This window comes from Schistocerca nitens, chromosome 1 (genome assembly GCF_023898315.1).
Source record: "Schistocerca nitens isolate TAMUIC-IGC-003100 chromosome 1, iqSchNite1.1, whole genome shotgun sequence".
Classification (NCBI taxonomy): domain Eukaryota; kingdom Metazoa; phylum Arthropoda; class Insecta; order Orthoptera; family Acrididae; genus Schistocerca; species Schistocerca nitens.
In genome coordinates, this window is record NC_064614.1 from 512,220,511 (window position 1) to 512,245,688 (window position 25,178).

General features: G+C 40.5%; 1 protein-coding gene across 3 annotated transcripts in view; it reads right to left on the reverse strand.

Annotated features, from left to right (window-relative positions):
• Window positions 1-25,178, reverse strand: part of LOC126253192 (valine--tRNA ligase-like) — a 118,378-nt gene that overhangs the window by 90,827 nt on the left and 2,373 nt on the right. For all 3 annotated transcript variants that reach the window (XR_007545918.1, XM_049954362.1, XM_049954373.1), the window contains exons 2-5: window positions 23,302-23,503; window positions 9,091-9,337; window positions 8,790-9,018; window positions 682-861 (exon numbers count right to left, since the gene is read on the reverse strand). Coding sequence is in view for 2 of the 3 variants with exons in the window: in XM_049954362.1 (XP_049810319.1) it covers window positions 682-861; window positions 8,790-9,018; window positions 9,091-9,337; window positions 23,302-23,503 (858 nt within the window). In the remaining variant the exon portion in view is untranslated. The remainder of the gene's footprint in view (window positions 1-681; window positions 862-8,789; window positions 9,019-9,090; window positions 9,338-23,301; window positions 23,504-25,178) is intronic.

Below are 25,178 nucleotides of genomic sequence, written 5' to 3' on the forward strand. Positions count from 1 at the left end.
CTATAAGTCTTGTCAGGTATTGGCAAGATTTTTGTTGAGTTTAACACAGAACTTTATAATATTTAATTGTTCAAGTGCTGACTCTACACTGTTGTGTGATATGCACTATCTTCAGGCCCACTTGAAACAGTCATCCAGATGCTCCCAGTGCTCAAAGTGGACTGAGTTAGGCAATGCTGAATACCTAAGAGCCCTTTTCTCCTCCCCCTAACCTGATTCATCCAAATGTGCTTGGACCAAAAAATAAGAAAAAGGAGTAGTATTACATTTCAGAACTATTTCTTGATGGTAAATTAAGTTATGCTATCATCTTGAACCTAGACGCCACCCTTTCAAGTATTCTCCTTTTGAGAACTAAGTCGAATACTAATTTGATTGAAAAGGGTTGCAGCACTGAATTAATGCATTCAGACAATGTGCATCACAATTTTTTCCCCTTTTGAAATCATATTTTGGCTCTTGTTATGGATTATCAAAGACTTCTGACTATTATAAAGCACTGAATCATCAACAGGCACACACAAAAAGAAAGAAGGAAAGAAAGAGGACCTGTCAATGACTCAATGCTTCTGCGTTTCGATAAATGGTCTACTTCAATACACAAGTATTAATATTCTACCACAACTTTCCTACAAAATACTATTAAAACTACAAAATTTTAAAATCCTATGATTTGAATACCTGTTCCGAATTCAGGATCTACAAAATCATCACTTATGACTGGAATTTTCTCTTCCCTAAAAGGGTGCCAAACTTCTTTACCAATTACATGATGGTATCTGGGATCTTCAGGGTGTACAGCAACAGCTACATCACCAAGCATGGTTTCAATTCTTGTTGTTGATACAACTATCTCTTCATCTGAAATACAAACAGGAAAAAGGGGCTCAAGGGACTCTCACAACTGCAAACAATTTTGAAATTAAAAAATATGTTTTTAACTGCTACCTATTAGTCAGATCAAATTTCATTCAGCTTCTACTGTGGATTTCCAGGCCGTAGTACCTTATTCAAAGGAAAGAAGAACATATTCTAATATATCGATATCTAAATTCTGAAACCGATGTAGCTATATCATAATCCAAAAGTGGATACAATTAAAGTTTCACTACCAGAAAATAATCCAACCATTGAAGTTCGCAGAATGGGCCCATAAACGGTAATGAGTACTGAATGTCATGGGGACAAAACATAACTTATGTATATGGCAGGCAGAACAACACAATTAGTGGAAGGAAAGGGGAGAGGAGAGAATGAGATGAGAACAATGACAAATGGTGGAGGGAAGAACAGAAGCAGGGGGAGCCCTGGATCTACGGTATAAAGAAGCAAAAGAATTGCAAGATTGAAAGCTGTATAAAGAGAGTTAACATAAGTAAAATTCAGAGATGTCAATGGTCAATGGCATGTGTTCTGTGGGCAGAGGAAGAAAGATAGCTTGGGTCAGAAACAGTTGAAGTGAACCAGGTGGAAAACTTTTAAGGAGGTATTCCTCAGTTCAGGACATGATGGAAGATAGTTGAGGCCTTGAATAAGTTTTGAGCCTGTTGTCTAATTGGAGTTACATTGTGCCAACATCATTTGTGTTGGTTTATTGCAAGACTCTGATTTATTATCCATCTACATCAGAATTATCAACTTTGTCTACTGTCACCTATTCTGTTTTCAGTACATTCCGCATTTCATCAGACTCCCCATAAAGCTGAAAATTCTCCTGCAGGACAGTTGCACACAAACAATCTAAGGGCATGGGCAATGATTTCTGTATGTTTTCCATCTCCTAGTACTGGGAAAAAATACCCAATCCTGTATGTATCTATTTTAGTTTGTACTTGTCTTCCCACTTTCCCAGTTATTGCCATCGTGAAACAACAAATGTGTGTTCATCATCTGTAAAGTGCATTTACTACCCAGCACAGAATGAAATTTTGTATGTTGAGACATAAACACCAAAAATTGACTTTCCTCCACACTCACGAGCCAAACTTCATACCTAGAATAGTTTCTGGTGAGGCAAAAAAACTTACTGGAAATTTTGCAAGAACATTCTTGACACCATAACAGTAATCTTCAATAATACCATGAATATTTCATTGGGTGCTGTAAACGGACAGCTTATCTAAAAAACTTTTTCCCCAGCCTTGCAGCATATTATTCATCTTATTTCACTTCTGCTATTACATCCACCTATGTATCCATTTTCTGGCTAGGAATGAGAAAGGGGTGACAGTTGTATAGGCTGTGAACATTAGACACAGCTACTGGAGGCAGTGGGGCCTGATACTCAAAGAACATCATATGGAGACATGACTTTTTTCATCACATGCCTAGTGCATGTCTAGCCCATAAACCTGCCACCCCTCCCTCCTGTATTCCTAAGCAGCAAACTGCTTGTCTCTCTCCAAGCAACTAGCTACAACCCCCCCCCCCCCAAAAAAAAAAAAAAACACTTCTTCCTGCCTGTTTCTCCCTTTACCCAACCCACCTGACAGAACTCCTACTCCACTTAGTCCTTTGCTGAACTGCAATAACAGCATTGTGCATCCATCTGACACTTTGTAGGGGCACAGACATGGTGTGGTGTGGTGTGTGTGTGTTTTGTACTATGGCTCCTGAAAGGTTTCACTGTGAAAGCTAGCAGGTTTTTCCATTTTATGTGTGCCTGTCGATGACACAATGCTTCTGCTATTCGGTGAGTGTTCTCCTTTACGCCTAAATTATTTACAATTTATGGGGTAGTTTATGTATCAGACTGGTGTGTAAGTCACAGCAGATGAGAAGTCTCCCAGGGCTCACTTATGGAAAGAGAAACCCCACCCATACCTGACCACCACCAAACCAATTAAGGGAGAGCACAATTACAGAGTAAAGAATGCTTTCCAGTCAGGACATTAGAACAGTAAAAGTGAGAAGGCTAAAAATGTAATGGACATCACTTGGACCATCAATAATAAAAACAAGATGAGAGAAATAGGTAAGGAAGCAGATGGGTGTCCCTGGAGCTCTACATGCAACAGAAGCCATCCCATTCACAGCTGCCTCACCAGTGATCCTTGTGAGACAAGGCATTAAAACAGCACCCACTGTTCCACAGAGTGCATCCCCTACAGTGGAAATCAGGGTGTGCCAGAACAAGAGGCAAACAGCATCTAGAAACACTTAAAACAGAGTAAATGAGGTATGAAAGCGACAGCTTGCAAAGAAGTAGGGTTGAGGATCCCCCAGACCCAACACGTAGCAGGAGATGCCTCAATTCCAACCACCCCACTCCCACCCTGAAGGTAGCCTAAAACATTATATCTGAGAATAAAAACCACTTTCACAGACAAAACAGAGAACCAGTTGAACTTTGCGTGAATCATCCACCAATACTAGGGACAAAGAATTCAGAAAACCACACCTAGCATGGAGAGTCTGAAGGAGGGAGCCATTCCACCAGGATATGAACTACTATCCACATGGCTCCACAACTACAATGTGGGTGAGGTTCATTATACACACATCCAAAAAAGTTTTCCACCTCCCTGGTTCCCAGAACTCCTGAAGATAGACATTGACTGTGGATATTGTATCACAGACACAGTCCCTTTGACTGTTTAAAGATGTCACTAAACCCACCCAAAGATGTAAGCAACCTTGCATGAACAGCACCTATTACATGGAGGGTGTCCGACAGCCAATCAATTCCAGTCATTCCACCAGGAACCAGGTACACAGCTTGTGGTGTCTGTAGTTCAACCATGCCGAGATGGTCAATACCGCAGTTCGATCATGTCCGCTATGTTACTTTGATACAGGAAGTGCTCTCAATAAGGGAAGTGTCCAGGTGTCTTGGAGTGAACCAAAGCGATGTTGCTCGGACATGGAGGATACACAGAGAGACAGGAGCTGTCGATGACATGCTGTGCTCAGGCTGCCCAAGGGCTACTACTACAGTGGATGACTGCTACCTATGGATTATGGATCAGAAGAGCCCCGACAGCAACACCACCACGTTGAATAATGCTTTTCGTGCAGCCACGGGATGTTGTGTTATGCCTCAAACTGTGTGCAATAGACTGCATGATGTGCAACTTCACTCCCAACGTCCATGGCGAGGTCCATCTTTAACCCATGACACCATGCAGTGTGGTACAGATGTGCCCAACAACATGCTGAAGGGACCACTCAGGATTGGCATCATGTTCTCTTCACCAATGAGTGTCACATATGCCTTCAACCAGACAATCATTGGAGATGTGTTCGGAGGCAACCCGATCAGGCTGAACACATTAGACACACTGTCCAGCGAGTGCAGGTTCCCTGCTGAACAGGGGTGGCATTATGTGGGGCAGACGTACGTCGCTGGTGGTCATGGAAGGTTCTGTAATGGCTGTACGATACGTGAATGCCATCCTCCGACCGTTAGTGCAACCATATAGGCAGCATATTGGACGACAGTTCATGCCCTCATTGTGCACATCTTGTGAATGACTTCCTTCAGGATAACGACATCGCTCAACTAGAGTGGCCAGCATGTTCTCCAGACATGAACCCTATGGAACATACCTGGGATGGATTGAAAAGGGCTGTTTATGTGACCCACCAACCACTCTGAGGGATCTATACCAAATTGTCGTTGAGGAATGGGACGATCTGGGCCAACAGTGCCTTGATGAACTTGTGGATAGTATGCCACGATGAATACAGGTAGCATGCATCAATGCGAGAGGACGTGCTACTGGGTATTAAGAGGTACCGGTGTGTACAGCAATCTAGACCACCACCTCTGAAGGTCTCGCTGTATGGTGGTACAACATGCAATGCGTGGTTTTCATGAGCAATAAAAAGGTTGGAAATGATGTTTATGTTGATCTCTATTCCAATTTTCTGTACAGGTTGTGGAACTCTCAGAACTGAGGTGATGCAAAACATTTTTTAATGTGTGTATGAAATAAAATTATTGGTTAGGCTGGTATGACCAACGCCTAGCCAGTACAGAATGATGGATTCCTTCCGGAAGGAGCAGGAGAGGAGTGCCATGCAGCAGTAGTCTCCTCGATAGTGCAGAGTGAAGAGTATATTAGAGGGGGCAGTAGACCACTATACGTTGTTCAATCTATGAGTGAGCAGAAACCTTACTTACACCTGCAAATCCTAACCTAGGATCATCAAAGTGAATGTGATGTGGGTAATCACTTCTCTAGCTAAACACAGTTGGCCATTTCATTCCCTGGGATACCCACATGACCTGGGACCCACAGAAAGACAACTGATCAGCCAATATGACTGAAGCCAGAGAGAACATCATGAATAATAGACATCACAGGATGATAACAGTGAGACTGCTCATTTACTTACTGCAAATTAAAACACAGTCAAGGGAGGCTTGATTAAAAAAAATTTAGGGCACTGCTGATGGCTATCAATTCTACCGTAAAAACACTACATGTTCTGAACGTTGTTCCTGACTGGCGGAAGATGTAAAAACATGTCCCATTCTACCCATGGTTTTACAGCCATCAGTGTGAATGACAGTAGTACCTTGATACTCTTGGAGAACTGAAAGGAACAGATGCTGAAAGGTCATGGGGACAACAAACACGTGTGTGTGTGTGTGTGTGTGTGTGTGTGTGTGTGTGTGTGTGTGTGTGTGTGTGTGTGTGTAGCCCCAGCAAAAGGTTGCAAGGCACAGCAAATAGTAATCCCACCTGAAGGCAGGCATCAGGAATTTGATGCACCTCGTATGCAAGAAGAAAGCGGTATGTAGGACAATGAGCACACTCTTGGATAGTGACTGTATAAGTGGGCAATAGTTGATACCGCTGTAGCTGAAGAGGGAAGATTCCCACTTCAGCAAGGAGACTGTCAACAGGACTAGACTGGAAGGCACCAGTGGTCATTCGAATGCCACAATGACAAACTGGGTCTAACAATTTCAAAGCTGAAGGGTCTGTTGAGCCATAAATCTGGCAACCGCAGTGCAGCTGAGACAAGACCAAGGCCCAGTAAATATGGAGAAGAGTAGCACGATACACACCCAAAGAGGTTGGGCAAGGAAATAAAGGGCATTAAGCTTCCGCATGCAGCTAGTCTTTAGTTGATGAATATGGATACGGAGTAGGAGCTGTAACAAATGCAAAAGTCACCAATGTACATCACGGGGATGAACAGGGCAGAGGTCATTAGCCCATTGAAGGTGATGAAGAAGAGTGACAATTGGCACAAAGCCCTGAGGAACACTGTTAGGTGGATCCACGGAAAGCTGAGTGAAGTACCATCTCTAATCCAGAACAACCAGTGGGATAAAAACTGACAAAATTTTGTGGGGAACCTTGAAAGCCACAGTCATGGTAAGTAAAATGTGATGGCACTAAGCAGTATTGTGATAACATTTTGAAAACGCCTGTTGGATTACCATTTTCAACCTACCAGATAGTAGGTTGAGGATCGTCCCTCCTGGAAAACACACTGATAGGGGGAACAATAGGTCCCAAGATTCAAGAACCCAACATAATTCATGGGCAGTCATCTTTTCAAGCAGTTTTCACAGAGCATGTTGATGAGGTTCATTGGTTGGAAATTGTCAAGAGACTTTGGATGCCTGACTTGAGGATTATGATGTTCATACTATCTCACCTTTGTGACGGAAAGACACATTTGAGTCAAATGCAGATACTGAGTAGATGTAGTCTTTGAGTAACACTCAAGCATCGTGGAGTGATCATCCACAGTATTGCTGCTGCACCAGGTTGGCATATGACTAAAGCTTAAACATTCGAAACAACTCATAGGCAGTGGGACATAAGGTTTCATGTCACATCTATACACCCTAACTGACTTTTTCTGGGAGGACATTTCCTACAAAGGGTAAGATGAAAGTGCCTTTGGATATCCTTGGGACTTCTTGTATGTATCAGACAAAATGTGTACCTCGCTATTCGAGATAAGGTAGGAGCTCTTTGTCTGTCTGAAGTCTAACTCCCTGCACTATACTCAAAGTTTTATGTGGGACTGTGGTCACTGGTATTTCATCCAGTCATTCACATGCCTGTGGAGCTCGACACTGTGTAGCAGAGGGGACCTTAATCAGTAGTGATCCACTGCACATTTTTCCCAAAGAGTTGACTCGTCCAAATTTGCCTTCTGTGGTTTTGTCACTGTTAAAGTATATCCATCTGATCTAGTACATGTCAGATACTGAATAAACCATTTCACTCTGACTTGTCTGGTTTATCCCTCTCCCTATGGGATAGCAATCGTGGGGAAAGCAATGGAATTGTAATTGTCCACGCTGAAGTATCTAAACCTGTCTTTTGAGAAGGTTGAATCAGAATAATCATTGTGTTAGTTCAATCTGATACGGCTTATGAGTGAAAGATCCACCCTGATACCAGATATTCCAATCCAGGGCTCTCCCCATGTGCATGATTTAGTCACAGCAAACATTATATGGCACGACAACCATCTTGATACCTCGGAAGTCAAGCATGTACTTCTTGGCATGCATGGGGAGCTACAGCTCAGGCATTAGAAGTGTCACCCTGGTTCTGTCAGGGGCCTCTACCAAATGGGTACATAATAAGCCCACCTTGTCAAACTGGCTACAGCATTGACTTTTAAGCACACATGAGTCTACATAGTTACTGTGCACAGACAGTCATCAACACTATAGGCAACATCACTATTTGAGGTTTTCTCCAGTCAGTCCCCACAAGAGGAAAAATTTCAGTATGGTAGTCAAACCCAGAAAGGGAACAAAATTACTTCACCTGAAAAGCTGATGTAAGGGAAAAGAATGAAGACAATGGCGAAAGAAAGAAGAACCTATGGAAATAGCTATGTCAACATCGAAAGCTACCACCACAAGAAAGAAAGAGGATTAGGTATAGTCAGTGGTGGGAACTGCAGCATAAGAAAGGAAGCAGGTGATGTAATATCTTGTGGCACTAGGCTCACCACACATGTACTTCTGAGGTGTCACCATGATTTGATCAGTGTTCTGGATCAAAAGCCAAACCTCTCCACAATCTTTTGAGGAGCGGGGGCACATGAAATTATTGATGATGATGATCTGGCCACTGGATGGCTACATTAAGTTTGTGTGTCCCTTGATGCTATTCAAACATAGAAGCAAAGAACCAGCCCTGTGTTTTGAGCTTCTACCTTATCTCTATAACAACTTCACAAGCAATACACTACTTTATGCACACACCATTACAATGACCTACATTGAGAATTACACTTAACACATTACATGCAAGTCAACCCAGCGGTGTCATTTAAAACAGACTTGCACCAGGCCACATTCTACATGAGTTCATCATAATTGTTATTACTGTCATCGCATTTATGTACCATAGGCACAATTAATATGACAGGATGGAATGTGACAATATTATGAAAAGGGTAGTTGCTATTCACCATAAAGCGGAGATGCTGAGTTGCAGATAGGCACAACAAAAAGACAACCAGAAAGTGAGCTTCCAAGGCCTTCGTCGAAAATACACAAATGCGCGCGCGCGTGCACACACACACACACACACGACCACAGTCTCTGGTCACTGATTGGCAGTCTGGTTTTAGTGGCTGGAAACCTTGGTTTTGTGTGTGTGTTTTTTCAATAAAGGACTTGTAGGCCAAAAACCCCCTTTCTGACAATCTTTTTGTTGTGCCTATCTGCAACTCAGCATCTCCACTATATGATGAGTAGCAACTACTCTTTTCATGATATTGTTGAAGAGTAATTATTCTCTTTTAACATCACTGGAATTAAATCCAGAGCAGTAACTTATGTTAATTCTACGCACCTGTCCCACAAATCTGATATGCAAAGTTATGAAGCACACCAAATTCCACAGGTTCCTCACAGTTGGGAACAATGACCTTAGTTCGCCCTTCTATCAACTGATGATCCACTTCGATATCAGATATTGCTGTCTGTAAACTGCAAGACCAGTTTACTAAGGCTTCATTCCTATATATTAGTCCATTATTGTACAGCTGTATGAAAGCTTCCACAACTGCAGATGACTGTTTCTGTAAAACATCATTAATATTAAACCTTCACTGGGAGGGAAACAACATACTCCTCTATATTACTACACTTACAGCATCCAGTGTAAAAAATTCACGCGACCAGTCTAACGAAGCACCAATTTTTTTAAGCTGATGTTTAATTTTCAGTTTCTTCTCATCTTTCCAGAGTGCAACTTCTTCACAAAATCTTTGTCTACCAATATCATGTCTTGATTTCTTTAGATTTTGCCAAAGTATTTTCTCTACCACGACTTGAGTAGCAATTCCTGCATGATCCATTCCTGGAATCCATACAACAGGTCTCCCACTCATTCTGTGCCTATAAGAAAAAGACAAAGTGACAACAGAACACGAAAAACAGTACAACATTGTTCTCTGTTAATAATGTGGAAAATCTACTCTATTCTGAACAAAAAAATATGATGAAAATGCAGAATAACACAAAAAGAGAAGAATTTGTTTTAACAAAATACTTGTAAATTTGACAATGCAAAATGGTCGCCATAATCGACAAGTCTGTTTATGATTGTAATTCAGGTATGAGAAGCAATTACACTTTTAAATGACAATTTTTATTGAGATATGATTTCTTACAGCACAGCTGAACATCTTTTTGGACAAATGAATTTCACCCTTTGTATAAACTGTTGTAGTGTGTAAATCTGAAAATAATCAATGACACGCTGTCTGTAATCAAACAATGGAAAATCCAGGATGGAATGTAGCAATATTATGAAAAGGAAAGTTGTCACTCACCAAATAGAGGAGATGCTGAGTCGCAGATAGGCACAACAAAAAGACTGTCACAATATAAGCTTTTGGCCAATTAGGCCTTTGTTGAAAATATACACACACACACACAAACAAACCCATGTGCACAAATATGCAACTCGCACACACACACACAACTGCAGCCTCTGGCAGCTGGGCCACACTTTAAAGTGAGTGAAAGCTTATATTGTGACAGTCTCTTTGTTGTGCCTATCTGCGACTCAGCATCTCTGCTATATGGTGCGTGGCAACTTTTCTTTTCATAATATGGTTAGACACTGTCAGTAACCATTCAATAATGGATAGAGATGAGAACATAGTAATACAGGAAACAAATCTTAATACTGATTTGCATGTGACATGCAGTTGTGCATTATCCTCAAGGCAGCACCATGCTTTGGAATTCATTTTATCTGTCAGCTGTAGTATTAGAACAACTATAATCATTAAGTAGGTTCATTGCTATTCTGTAAATTATGAGTTTTAGGGCAATGAGCTGATGCATGATAGCATTTCACATGAGTTACTACAGGTTGTAAGGCACCCCTTATTTGCAGATAAGAGCACATTTTACTTTATTTCCAGTTTAGCTATGCATCAGCACTGCAGTACACATGGACTCAGGAATGAACGGTAGGTTCACACGCTGGCTAGGAGAGGCCACCTGGCACTTTCAGAGCCAGTGGGATGAGGTGCCAAGGCAATCGCTCATGTCAGAAATGAGATATGTAGGAAAATTACATTTATTCTGGCGTGAATCAAGTAATTGTTATTAATAAATATTTGCTAACAAAAGTTGCCTTTTGCCTCCTAATGAGTATACAGGTCATAAGTACTATATTTCAATAATTTTACAATGCTGGGAAATGTTGATATTAATAAATGAATAACTTTGGCATATGTATGATCTTATGCAAATATAACAATTGTATGGATGCCTTTCGATCTAGTCATGCGGTAGACCGTGCTCTTGGCCATTAATAGATAGCTTATAATCGGTGTGAACAAGTTCATTTTACAGTGTTTCTTAAATGAACACATCATAATGGCATCCCGTGTAAAAATTATTTACACAAAAACCTTCTTCGCACTTCATTACTTAAAACATAGACAGTACTACTGCACTTTCAGAATTTGATGACACTGCGACGGCTCTGCAAGTGGACATAAAACTACAAGAACGTCTCCACACAACAGGTAGTAAGAATTTCTACGTGGCGGCTCACTAAGTCAGTTCAAGGACAGACTGGCTTAATTATTGCAAAACTGGGGTGGGAAAGTGTGGCCAGTTATACTCCTCATACCACCATCTACAGACTCATTGGCTAAACTGAGACATTTCTGGAGTTTTAGTACGAGTGGGTGGTTCTGACAAGATTCAGATCATGCAGATTTGGTGGCAAAGACATCAATGTGAAGACATTTCACCAATAGACCTGACGTGAAGCATTTCAATTACTGGTTAGAGGTTGCTCAATACTTTGGTTCTGAGCACAGTGTCTGTCAGAACCAGAGCCGGTAGACGTCTACCCCCACACACCATCTAATCACTGCTTTAACACCTCCCTACTGGACCTTCTGGCCAGTTTCTATGTGTAGCCATTCAACATGTCAACAAATCATCCAAGCATCACCTGGGAAAGGTACTAATGAACTCCAGTAAAAGTCTGCCTGCCAATGATCTGTTTCACAATCAGCAACCAAATCTTGAAAAAGTGACCCTGAGAATTAACACAACAGGCAAGTCATTGTTTTATTTTTTCTTTGTCGTAGCATGGGATGGAAAGAAATTAACTGTTTGGTAAAGTATGGAGAAAATAAACTACTGGCATATTTTTAGGAAATGAAACAACTGTAATAAATGCAATTGAACTTCATACAGCTGACACATCTAATCCTTTCATTTGTTGTTGATTGTGAATGCAAAAATTATTTCATAATTAATAAATGTAATTAACATTAATTAACTTCACAATGTGGAGGCTTAATGAAACCTATACTACACATTCTAAGGAAATCACATACCAAATTTAAAACATGGTTTGCAAGCATACCACATCTAGAAGAAAATTTAGATATTTTTTCCTAACTGTGCATTGTGAATACTGATTCTCTGAGTCATGTATGGTTAATTAATTAATTTATTTATTTACATATCAAGTTCCGTAGTACCAAATTGAGGAGCAATACTCCAAGGTCATGGAACGTGTCAGTATATGAAATTACAACATAAAAGTAATAACAGATAAAAATAAATGTTCACGAACCCACAAAAAAGTCAGTCCGTAAGTTTAAGTAAACACAATCAACAATACAATAAGAATCAGCTTAATTTTTCAAGGAACTCCTCGACAGAATAGATGGAGTGACCCATGAGGAAACTCTTCAGTTTCGATTTGAAAGCGTGTGGATTACTGCTAAGATTTTTGAATTTGAGTGGTAGCTTATTGAAAATGGGTGCAGCAGTATACTTCACACCTTTCTGCACAAGAGTTAAGCAAGTCCAATCCAAATGCAGGTTTGATTTCTGGAACTGTGTGAAAGCTGCTTATTCTTGGGAATAAGCTAATATTGTTAACAAGAAATGACAGTAAGGAATATATATATTGAGAGGCCAATGTCAAAACACCCAGACTCGTGAACAGGGGTTGACAAGAGGGTTTGTGAACGTACACCACTTATTGCCCGAACCGCCCACTTCTGAGCCAAAAATATCCTTTTAGAGGGGGGAGAGTTACCCCAAAATATAATACCATACGACAGAAGTGAATGAAAATAAGCAAAGTAGACTAATTTTCATGTCAAATGATCACTCACTTCAGATACCATTCAAATAGTAAAAATGGCAACATTCAGTCTTTGAACAAGATCTGAATGTGGGCTTTCCACAACAGCTTACTATCTATCTGAACACCCAGAAATTTGAACTATTCAGTTTCACTAATCATATACCCATTCTGTAAAATTAAAATGTTGGGTTTTGTTGAGCTGTGTGTTAGAAACTGTAAAAACTGAGTCTTACTGTGATTTAGCATTATTTTATTTTCTACAATCCATGAACTTACGTCAAGTATTGCATTATTTGAAACTAAGCCAATGTTGCACAACATCCTCTACTACCAAGCTAGTGTCATCAGCAAACAGAAATATTTTAGAGTTAGCCCTAATAGTAGAGGGAATATCATTTATATAAATAAGGACAGGATCCTTGGGGCACCCCCCCACTTGACTGTATCCCACTCACACCCCACATCACAGCCATTCTGAACATTATGAATAATGACCTTTTGCTGTCTGTTGCTAAAGTAAGAGGTGAACCAATTGTGAGTTATTCCCCATATTCCGTAATGGTCAAACTTCTGGAGGAATATTTTGTGATCAACACAATCAGTTCAAAAAATATGCCTAGCATTCGAAACCTTTTGTTTAACCCATCCAGACCCTCACAGAGAAAAGAGAATATAGCATTTTCATTTATTAAATGGCTTCTAAAGCCGAACTGTACATTTAATAGCAAATCGTGTGATATAAAATGATCAATTATACTTACATACACAGCCTTTTCACTAAATTTTGCAAACACTGATGGCATAGAAATAGGTCTAAAATTATCTACATTGTCCCTTTCTCCCTTTTTATAAAGCAGCTTTACTACCGAGTACTTTAATTGTTCAGGAAACTGACCATTCCTAAAGGAAAAATTACAATTATGGCTAAATACAGGGCTAACATGTGCAGCACAGTTCTTTAATATTCTGCTAGGCACTCCATCATATCCAAGATAGTCCTTAGTCTCCAGTGATTTAATTATTGACTGAATCTCCCTCTCGTCTGTATCACAGAGGAGTATTTCAGACATCAATCTCGGAAACGCATTTGCCAAGAAAGTCATATGATTCACTGTAGAAACTAAATTTTTATTTAATTCACCAGCAATGCTCAGAAAATGATTGTTAAATGCTGTATATATACCTGATTTATCAGTAACAAAAATATTTTTACTGCGAACTGACTTTATATCGTCGACCTTGTGCTGCTGACCAGATGCGTCCTTCACAAATAACCGTATGGTTTTAATTTTATCCTGTGAATTAGCTATTCTATTTGCATACCACATACTCTTTGCCTTCTTAATAACATTTTAAGCACCTTACAATATTATCCTGAAGCTTGATTGTGACTACTTCTAACATTTTGATATAATTTGTTCTAAAAGATATCCTTATCCCACTAGTCAGCCACCTGGGCTGTCTATTATTGCTAGTACCCCATTTAGAAAGTTCTAATGTAAAGCAACTCTCAAAGAGCATGAGAAATGTGTTAAGGAAAGCATTATATTTATCATCTATGTTATCGGCACTATAAATACCTGCCATTCTTGTTTCTTGACAAGGTTTAAAAAGCTCTCTATTGCTGTTGGATTAACTTTCCTACATAGTTTGTAATTAAATGAGACATTTATTTGAGTACTAAAGTCTTTTAATGTTAAAATATGTGCATCATGGTCTGAAAGGCCATTCACCCGTTTACTGAGAGAATGCCCATCTAGTAATGAAGAATGAATAAAAATATTGTCTATGGCTGTGCTACTGTTCTCCTGCAACCTAGTTGAAAAAAACACAGTCTGCATCAGATCATATGAATTTAGGAGATCTACCAACATCCTTTTTCTTGCACCATCACCTACAAAATTTATATTGAAGTCACCACATATAACTAATTTCTGGTACTTCCTACAAAGTGAATCACGAACCGTCTCTAGTTTGAGCAGATATGCTCAAGTTGGAGTTTGGGGACCTATAAACAACAATTAGAAGTTTAGTTTCACTAAATTCAACTGCCTCTGCACAACATTCAAATAGCATTCATGTCACAACAGTGTGATACTGAATTAAAAGACTGGTATCAGACTAGCAAGACTATACATAATTTCAATGAAACTTTACTCTGAAAACATTTCCTAAGACTTCATAGACTTTTTGGATCAACACTCAATGTTAATAGTTCTTTTCTCTTGTGAAATTGTGTAAACCAAGACCGATATCCTCCTTTACAAATTACATATGAAATGTGTAGTTCACTAATTAGTTATGCGTACATAGATCATATTCACAGTAAATGTTTTGATGTACACTCATGCTCGTAAATTAAGGATAATGCTGATAAATGGTGAAACAACGCTCTGGTGGGCAGTTTGCGGGCTTAAATCACCTCGGGGTATGACCATTTGGTGCATTTGACCTGCGGTCATCGCACAGTGGCGCTGGCAGCAGTCCACATATGCAGAGGTGTGTTGGTGCAAATCAGAGTATGGTGCAGCGAGTGAGTGCACAGACGTTTTCAGATGTGCTAATGGTGACTGTGTTGAAAATGGCTCAAAGAACACATATTGATGACGTTATGAGGGGTAGAATACTAGGCGACTGGAGGCTGGTCAAACAGCAGGTTGTAGCAAGGGCCCTCCGTGTGCCACAAAGTGTGATCAAGATTATGGCAACGATTCCAACAGACAGGAAATGTGTCCAGGAGCTACAGTACGGGATGTCCACAGTGTGCAACACCACAAGAAAACCGATATCTCAGTATCAGGGCCTACAGACGGCCACAGAGTACTGTAGGTAGCCTTGCTCGAGACTGAACAGACATGGTTTATTCGCCCAGAGACCTGCAAGGTGCATTTCACTGACCCCTGTCACAGGAGAGCTCGTAAAGCCTGGTGTCAAGAACACAGTACATGGTCATTGGAACAGTGGTCCCAGGTTATGTTCACGGACAAGTCCAGGTATAGTCTGAACAGTGATCCTTGCCAGGTTTTCATCTGGCGTGAACAAGGAACCAGATACCAACCCCTTAATGTCCTTGAAAGGGACCTGTATGGAGGTTACGGTTTGATGGTGTGGGGTGGGGTTATGATTGGTGCATGTACATCCCTGCATGTCTTTGACAGAGAAACTGTAACAGGTCAGTTTGCAGCAGTATGTCCACCTTTTCAGGGGTGCAGTGAGTCCCACCTTCCTACTGATGGCTGATAATGCACACCCTACTGAGCTGTCATCGTGGAGGAGTACCTTGAAACAGAAGATATAAGGCGAATGGAGTGGCCTGCCTGTTCTCCAGACTTAAACTCCAGCGAGCAAGTCTGGGATGCTCCCGGTTGACGTATCGCTGCACGTCTTCAAACCCCTAGGACACTTCATGAGCTCCGACAGGCACTGGTGAAAGAATGGGAAGCTATACCCCAGCAGCTGCTTGACCATCTCGTCCCGAGTATGCCAACCCGTTGTGCAGCCTGTGTAAGTGTATGTGGTGAACATATCCCATACTGATGTTGGGGTACATGTGCAGGAAACAGTGGCGTATTGTAGCACTTGTGTTTCGGGGTGGTTTTCTTAACTTATCACCAATACCGTGGACTTACAGATCTGTATCGTGTGTGTTCCCTATGTGCCTATGGTATTAGCGCCAGTTTTGTGTAGTGCCACATTGTGTGGCACCACAGTCTGCAATTATCCTTAATTTATACGCATGAGTGTAGAAAGTGTCAACTGGGTGTACACACACTATAAACAAGGTTGAAAACTTGCTATCTCTCAAACGAATCCTTTTCCAAGCTAGAGCAGACAAACACACATACATCGATCCTCTCACAGTAACATGTGTACTGCTACATTCTGAGCTGGATACACAATGCCAAAACTGCAGTTCCGCAGGTTGACTGGGTTGAGACATTGTACTGAGTGAAGTGGGGGAGGGGGGGGGGGGTGTAGGGGAGGGGGATGGGGACAAGGCAGGGAGAATGAGTCAGCATTGGGGAAGGGAGGCAGGATATGACTGCAGCACAGAAAGGTAGGAGATGGACAGGACAAGAACGCTAAACATGAGCACTGGCACGGTGAGTTTGCGCAGCACATGACAATGACTACGTGAACTGTGAGGAAGTGGCAGAACAGAGGAAGGGGAAACTGTAGAGACAAGTGTGTGGGCACAGGCTGAGTGAAGAAGGGGTTCTGGGACATGGTGGTGGCGGGTGTGGGAAAGAGGGCTAGCAAAGATTTGAGGCCAAAATTACAGGAACGAAAGATGTGTCGCAAAGACATCTCCCATCTACATAATTTAAAAATGCTCATGTTAAGGGGAAATATCTTTAATCTTTATTTGAAAATGTTTCTGCTACCTGTCAGATGTTTTCTTTCTGTGGATAGCACAAACTGTGAAGCAGGCATTGAAATTGAGCATTTTGGACTCAGCAGCACGTTCTGGCACTGGTTAGTCAACTCTGCTCTACACTACAGTTTGGCGGCAGCTATTCATTCAAGTGGATATCTGGCTAGTGGTCATGTCCACAAAGAATGTTGTGCAGAAACTGAATTAGAGCTCCCGCTCCTCATCTCCTATCCCCTTTCTCACATTCCAGCTGACAACGCTTCACAACTATCAACCTGTAATACTGCAGTCCCTGCTTGTGTATTCAGCCAGCCAGCACAACACAGCTTTAAAGAGGTGTGTGTGTGTGTGTGTGTGTGTGTGTGTGTGTGTGTGAGTCCCTGCTTGTGTATTCAGCCAGCCAGCACAACACAGCTTTAAAGAGGTGTGTGTGTGTGTGTGTGTGTGTGTGTGTGTGTGTGTGTGTGTGTGTGTGTGGAGGCACTCTAAGAAAGTTTGTCTGAAAGCTAACAAGTTTGCAGTATTTTCTGAACAAATGATTATTTTTATACAAGGTTGCCTCTATGGTGTAGTAGTTGTTAAGGGGAAATATCTTTAATCTTTATTTGAAAATGTTTCTGCTACCTGTCAGATGTTTTCTTTCTGTGGGTAGATTGTGGTTCAAATGGCTCTGAGCACTATGGGACTTAACATCTGAGGTCATCATCCCCTAGAACTTAGAACTACTTAAACCTAACTAACCTAAGGACATCACACACATCCATGCCCGAGGCAGGATTCAAACTTGCGACAACAGCGGTCGCGCGTTTCCGGACTGAAGTGCCTAGAACAGCTGTCAGAGCGGCAGGCTGGGTAGATTGTGAACACATTTTCCAGATGCCAATTTCACATATTTCTGTGTCAAAGATGATTCTAAGTTGTGCTTATAAATTATCCCAAGCAATGAAGGTACTGCATAGAAAAGACAAAAGTATGTTTTAAGTAGGAAGGAGGAGATTGGTGTTTAACACCCCGTCAACAATGAAGTAATTAGAGATGCAGCACAAGCTCGGATTAGGGAAGGATGGGGAAGGAAATTGGCCATGCGCTTTCAAAGGAACCATCCCAGCATTTGCCAGAAGCAATTTAGGGAAATCACGGAAAATCTAAATCATGATGGCCGGGTGTGAGGATTGAACTGTCTTCCTCCCAAATACAAGTCCAGTGTGCTAACCACTGTGCCACCTCGCTCAGTAAAAGTGCATTGTAGAAAGTTGTAATGCTTTATGTTGTGTGTTTACGTTGTGTCTTGGTTCGTCAGTGCTGCATTGCAAGTTGCTAATTGTTACATATAGTGATCACTGATTAGCATACTCATCTAATTTGTAGTTGCATTCATTTTATCTCATTACTACTTGTGATCATTTTTACAGATTATAATCTACTTACAATTAAGGTCATTGTAATGATATTCTTCATTAAATGTTGAACATGCCTGATTAACATTTCTGTCACTTTATTTGTGATTCCTTTCATTTTTGTATCCTGAAATGCTCTCCAGAATATTAAACTGAAGCCACTAACTTTCATTTATGACACCACTGTGCATGACACAATGTGGTTTGGTCCACAGTTTGCCCAAGGACACATCATGGTTACCTGATGACAATATCACTGCATCCTATACTTTCTAGAAGCAAGTGCCCCCTTCCCAGCACTCAGACAGCCCAGTCACACTACAGAATCTTGCTGATCTATAGACTGTCAGCATGAACAGCAATGCTGCAAACAAATTGCAGTTTTTTACATTAAAAAATCCTCTGATACATTTTCAAGGGTTTGCAGTTTTCCTTATTGACAAAACCTTCAACAGAGCGAATTCCAAGTCTGGTAACATGCATTTTATAATTAGTCTGCATTTAAGCTCATATTTCACTATTTCTACTGCAAAAGGACTGGACATTACTCAAAAGCACACAACTAACCCAAAGTAAAAAACAAGCAACAACCAAGTGCACCAATCTTCACAACACAATGATATCCATCAAGATATTCATTCCAATCCAGGCCTGTAACACATCTACAGATAAACTTGTCCAGCTGTTTGTCGCCTCACTTACAGTCTGGCCAGACTGCCGTTTTTGTTTGAATTGCTCTGAATACAGATTTTTCTGCTGAACCACTGCAGATTTAAATTAACTGAAAACCCTTAGTTTGCAGCTTCTGTATGGGATAATAAGAAGGAATAACAATATAAAAATATTACACAAAAGGTCTTGTCTTATCCTACATCTATGCCATAAAGACACAGTTTCTCCTCCACAAATGGAATATATCTCCATAATCTACAAATCTCATGCAGTAACAAGTTTGAGAAGTGGGAAACAATTTGCGGGAAGGGCAGGAGAGGGGGCAGGAGGTGGGGGGAAGCACCTTGTATGAAGTCTCTGTTTTAGGTGAGTTGTGAACATCCTTGTCTTCTTAGCAGAAGACCTATCATTTCTCCCAATGTCAAATCAGTGCTTTGTGCTATAAAATACATTCTTTTCCCTTAAGAATTGAGTTTCTATGATGGCTCTGCACATAATCGCACTATCAAACATGAAAACCGTTTTTCCATTCGGGCGACATAGATTTCTCTCAGTTTATTTTGCAATGATGTGGGTAGAAAACAATTCAGCCCATATGAGGAGAAAAAAAATAAAAAGCTGAAGCCAACAAACCTAGCATTACTAACTCCTGCCATTAGCTTAGTTATGTGACTCTGTATGGAATGCAAAGAGTAACAATTCTCCATTAGTGAACCCATGCTCATATTATTATTATTATTATTAGTAGTAGTAGTAGTAGTAGTAGTAGTGAATTCAGATTAAAATACACAAGAAACTGTTGTTGACTGAATATCTATCGCTTAGGGTCATCCGAGAAATGAGAACTTCTGAAACTTGTGCTGTACAGAAACCAGCTCACACCATCTTGCCAGATAGTTAACACGTATACTTGGAGTAGCGGCAAGGTGCTTTTCCTATCAAAGCTTTTTGATAATTGCTTGAAAAGGTAAACGACAACAGTCAGTTTGTTGACAACCTGTGGGTGCTGCACAAAGTCCTTTTGTGTCTTAATGGATTTGTTAATGAACAAAATTTTCATTACTGGGCAGAAGAAAACCTAACTCAGCTGCACCTATGTCCATTACACGGCACCAAAGTTACAGTGTGGTGTGCTGTATCAACATAGGGCACAATAGGCACTTATTTTTTGAGGACAAGAATAGCCTTGCAACTACAGTCACACTGGATAGTAATGTCGTCATGCTTTAAACACTGTTGCACAAAACCTAGACATTTACACTAATTACTGACAATGGTTGTTTCAGCACAATGGATCAGCTTGTCACACAGCATGAATATTGATGGCTGCTGCACACCAACTGTTCAGAAACTGTATAATTTTAAAAGACCGTGCCATTTATGGGCTCCAAGATCCCCTGAACTGCCAATGTGTGGCTGCGTCTTGTGGTGTAACCTTAACCCTTCCACGGGCACATTTTTTGTAGCAATTTAGCGAAGATATTTTGTTTGCTATAGTGTTAGAACTGTGATCAACTGACTATATTAATTTTTTGATGATTTTATTTTTGTGATTTAGGACCAAAAACTGTGGTAGTACATATATCACCATGACACCTTTGTGAGCTATTAAAGCTATGATGGTAAATGGATTTCCCACTTCCCTTTTGTGAGCTGTTGTGTGTTACCATTACACATAAAAAAAATAATGAACAGTGTTTTTTATTTTATTTGTGTTTTCTTTTACTTTATTTAAAAAATAATTACATTTCAAGTTTACAAATAGTTTATATTCAACATGATCAACTTAATGCTCATTTACAAGCAATATTTCTTTCTCAAACAAATGTTCAAATGGCTGTCACAATCTTCTTTATTTTCCATGAAACTGCCACAAAAATAGTTCAATATACAGGGACACTTTTTAGGAGCAGCAAACGTATTTTATTCTCTTGTCTTTAACTTTCTTAGAACACTTTCAGAACTGTCTGTATGTTTTTCCCAAAATAGACATGTGATCTCCTACTTTCGCCAGTCAAACATCATCTGGTACAGTATTCATTTTGGTTAGCAGGGTTACTGGGCGGCCTTTCTTTGTGCAGGATGTGGACCCATCTATTAACTGTTTTGTGAGTCGTAATCGAAAGTTCAATTGATTTTCATATCCTTCTTGTCCTGTATCAGTTTTTGTACAATAGAAATGCACTTACAATCATCATGTCTAGTAGGAAGTAGAGAATCCAATGCAGCCTCTTAAGAGAATGTCGACCAGTTACATAATGGTCTCTAAATTGATTGAAGTGATCTATGACTTCCATTACATTATTGAATGTTGCTACAGCTTTTGGACAAGTAATACTGCTTGCAGTACCATTCTTATTCTTCCTTGAGACAAATCTGGTGTCTCTAGGGTTATCCAAAGTTGTCAGAATAGCGACAGGTTTGATGTCCATCCATTTTATAGTTGCAATACCACGTTTGCACTGGAACTGGAATTCTCCTCTTTTCATGGTTCATTTATCTTTAATCATTGGAGGTGACCCCTTCCGGTTTGTTCTTACAATGCCTAAAGAATATATGCTATTGTTCAACAACATCTGTGCTAGATTCATAGTGGTGAAGAAAGTTGTCAAATGTTACCAAAATGTTATTGTGTTTCAGGTCTTCAGTTAGGCTAATGACTACACACTCTTCCAGAGAATTTTCTCTAGATCCATTGTCTGATTTTCCTGTGTTAATATCAAATTTTGTGACATAGCCTGTTGTTGGGCCTGCTAAACACCATGTCTTGTATCCTTGTTTGACTGGCTTCAAAGGTATGTACCACTTGAACGATGTCCTTCCATTGAAAGATATCTTGCTTTCATCCACAACCAATAATTCACAGGCAATGTAAGGCTTACGAACTATGTTGTTCAGAAAGATTATCGGAGATCTGACCTTATGAAGTTTATCATTGTCTGTATGCCTTCTTGGAGGATTCTGCATATTGTCACTTACGTGAATATTTTCACACAAATTTCTGAAACGTTTAGAGTCACAGGCTGCAATATATAAGGCTGACCTAAAGCAGGTTCTGAAATCCAGTAGTGCATCATTCTTCACAACACAATGATACCCATCCAGATATTCATTCCAATCCAGACCTGTAACTTGTCTATAGGTAAACTTGTCCAGTTGTTTGTCACGTTTTTTGTTTGAATTGCTCTGAATCAGATTTGTCTGCTGAACCACATGCTCTAACATCTGAGCCACAAATAAAGAAAGGAAGGAGTCTTTCTCGGTGCTGTGTCAATGGGTGGTCGACAACTGGTTCTTGTTATGTAAGAACATCAAGCAAAGCAAAAACAGCAGTCCTGTTACCCTTCTACCCCTCTACTCATTCTTCAACCTCTCCCATTTACGTTTTTTGGTTAATTTTTCTGCTTTTCCTGCTTACACTCGCTCACTCTGTCAATTTTTATGGAAATACGGAAGCGTCCGATCCCGCCCGTCTGCTTTGACCCATGACGTCACAAATATGGCGGAAACAAAAACAAACACACACACTTTCCACAAGAAGCCTAATGACACTAACGGGACAAGCGCGGGAAATGGGGTGTTTTGGGTGGGGGACAAACTAAATATAAACAAATTTAGACGCCTTGCGTAGCTACTACATGTAAGTGAAGACAGCCATGCATGAATACCCACCCACCTCCCCAGGGGTCGTAACCCCTGCAACCCATAGAAGATAAAGATGCTTCAGTAGCTGATTAGTGTTTTTTGTCTTTAAAAAAAAAAAAAAAAAAAATCTCACAGGATAGAACGAACAGATCAGAAAGATAAATATAATAAACTAAAACAGAAATTGGAGGAAACATAATTAAAATAAGTAATAAGTGTTTTTAAATTTAAAAAAAAAATCTCACGAGATAGAACGAACAGATCAGAAAAGTAAATAAAATAAGAAAACAGAACTGGAGACAGCCACACTCAAACCAAACTCCGCGCCGTCATGACGTCACACACGACAACACCCTTACGTCACGGGTCAAAGCCGACGCGTGGGATCGGACGCTTCTGTCGACCCATTTTTATTAACGGACATTATTTTTCTGCTACTACCTATTATGAACAGCCATTACGTCGAACCTCATATACTCCTTCATTTAATTAATTTTCAATGGCAGCAAGTTATTTATATTTTAAGCTTATAATTAACAACAGCACCAGTAATAAGACTTCATGATGAGCCCGCAGCTCTATCAATGTAATATACCAATTATCTCAAAAATAAACAGGTTCAGTAAACACTTACCACCTGGCAAAAACATCTTGTACAGTTGTTGTTAGAACATGACCAAGATGTAGAGTTCCAGTTACATTTGGAGGTGGTAAAAGAATACTGAATGGCACACGAGGAGTTTCCACTAACGAGAAACAGTTATGTTTCATCCACCAATCATATCGACCAGTTTCCACATCCTTGGGATTATATTTAGATGGAAAACCACCAGTGACTGCAACATCAAACAATAATTTCTTCTTTCTATTAACAGAGAAATAATTTTCTAAATTCTGGGCAAGAGGTAATTTCAAAATACAATAATTCTAAACATATCAAAATGGGTGTGGAAATTAATTAAAATTACAAAAAACATGTAAAAAATACATCCTTGTGGACAGTAGCCAACGACGCGCTAAGTGAAGAAGAAGAAGATAGGTTAAAAATGTGTATGTTGTACTTATAAGTGTTCAGCCACACGATTGTTTCCACTTTATGAACAATATTTTGACAATCATCAAAATATTGTGCATAAAATGGAAATGACAACTCAGATTAATGCCCACAAGAAAACTGTTAATCAATCACACATAGAAAACCCGAGAGTTCAAGTGTGAATGTGTTTAAGAGTAATTTGAAGGAAGGTTGTAAGACACTGAGTATGAGGACTGTTCAAAGAGGATGCAAAAAGGAATGAGACTTTGCCTTATCATAGGAAATAAGCAAGTATTTGCCTGAAGTGGTTTCTGAAAACTATAGAAATCCAAATTCACATTTATATAGTGAGGAAAATTCTGCTGGACTGTGAATACTGCAGGATAAAGGAGACCACTTACAGAATGGCAGACGCTCTGGGATGTCAACAGGCACACACAAAGGAGAAAGAAAATTTGTTGCCAGGTGCGGTGGGTAGAGAGAGGAGCAGGAGGCAGGAAGAAGGGTTGGGGGCATGTAGCTTGCAGCTTGGTGGGAGGCAGCAGGTTTTCTGGCTAAGCATGTGGGAAGGACGGCTGGCAGATGCGTGGGCTACACAAGTACCAGTGCCAGGGGGGTGCGGCACATGATGAAGGTCGTTTGGAATTGTGGATTGGGAGGGGCCGAACAGGAAAGAGGAAGGGGAAACTGTTGGCTAGAGGGTGTGGGGCATCTCGAGTTAATGTACATTGAGGCCAGGAGGGTTAAGAGAGCAAAGGATGTGTTGTAGGCTGAACTCCCATCTGTGAAATTAAGAAAAGCTGGTGATGGAAGGAAGGATCCAGATGGCCTGAGTTGTGAAGCAGCGAATGAACTTGAGCAAGTTGTGCTCAACTGCATGTCATTCCACTGGGTGGTCATCTCTGTTCTCGAGTATAGTTTGGCAGTGGCCATTCATTCTAATGGTCAGCTGGTTGGTTGTCATATCAACATAAAAAGCTCTGCAGTGATTGAAGCAGAGCTAGTATATGACATGACTACTTTCACACGTGGTCCTGCCTCTGATGGGATAGGATAAGCCTGTGACAGGACTAGAGTAGGAAGTGCTGGTTGGGTGGACTGGGCAGGTCTTGTTCCTGGGTCTTTCATGGGGATAGTATATGTCTGACAAGGGGTTGGGAGTGGCATAAGGATGAACCAGAATGTTGTGTAGGTTGGACATCAGAATAACACATTTGGGAGGGAGGGGGGGGGGGAGAAAGGGAAGGACCTTAAGCAGGATGTCCCTTATTTTTGGGCATGATGGCAAATAATCAAAGCCCAGATGAAGGATACAGTTTGGTTATTGGAGTCCAGGCTGATATCAGGTACTGATTTTTGGGGTGGTGGGAGGATTAGAGGTGTGTGAGGATATGGCATGGGAACTCTGTCTGTGGACTAGGCTTGGCGGACAGTGCCTGTCTGCGAAGGCCCTAGTGAGACCTTCAGCCTACAGG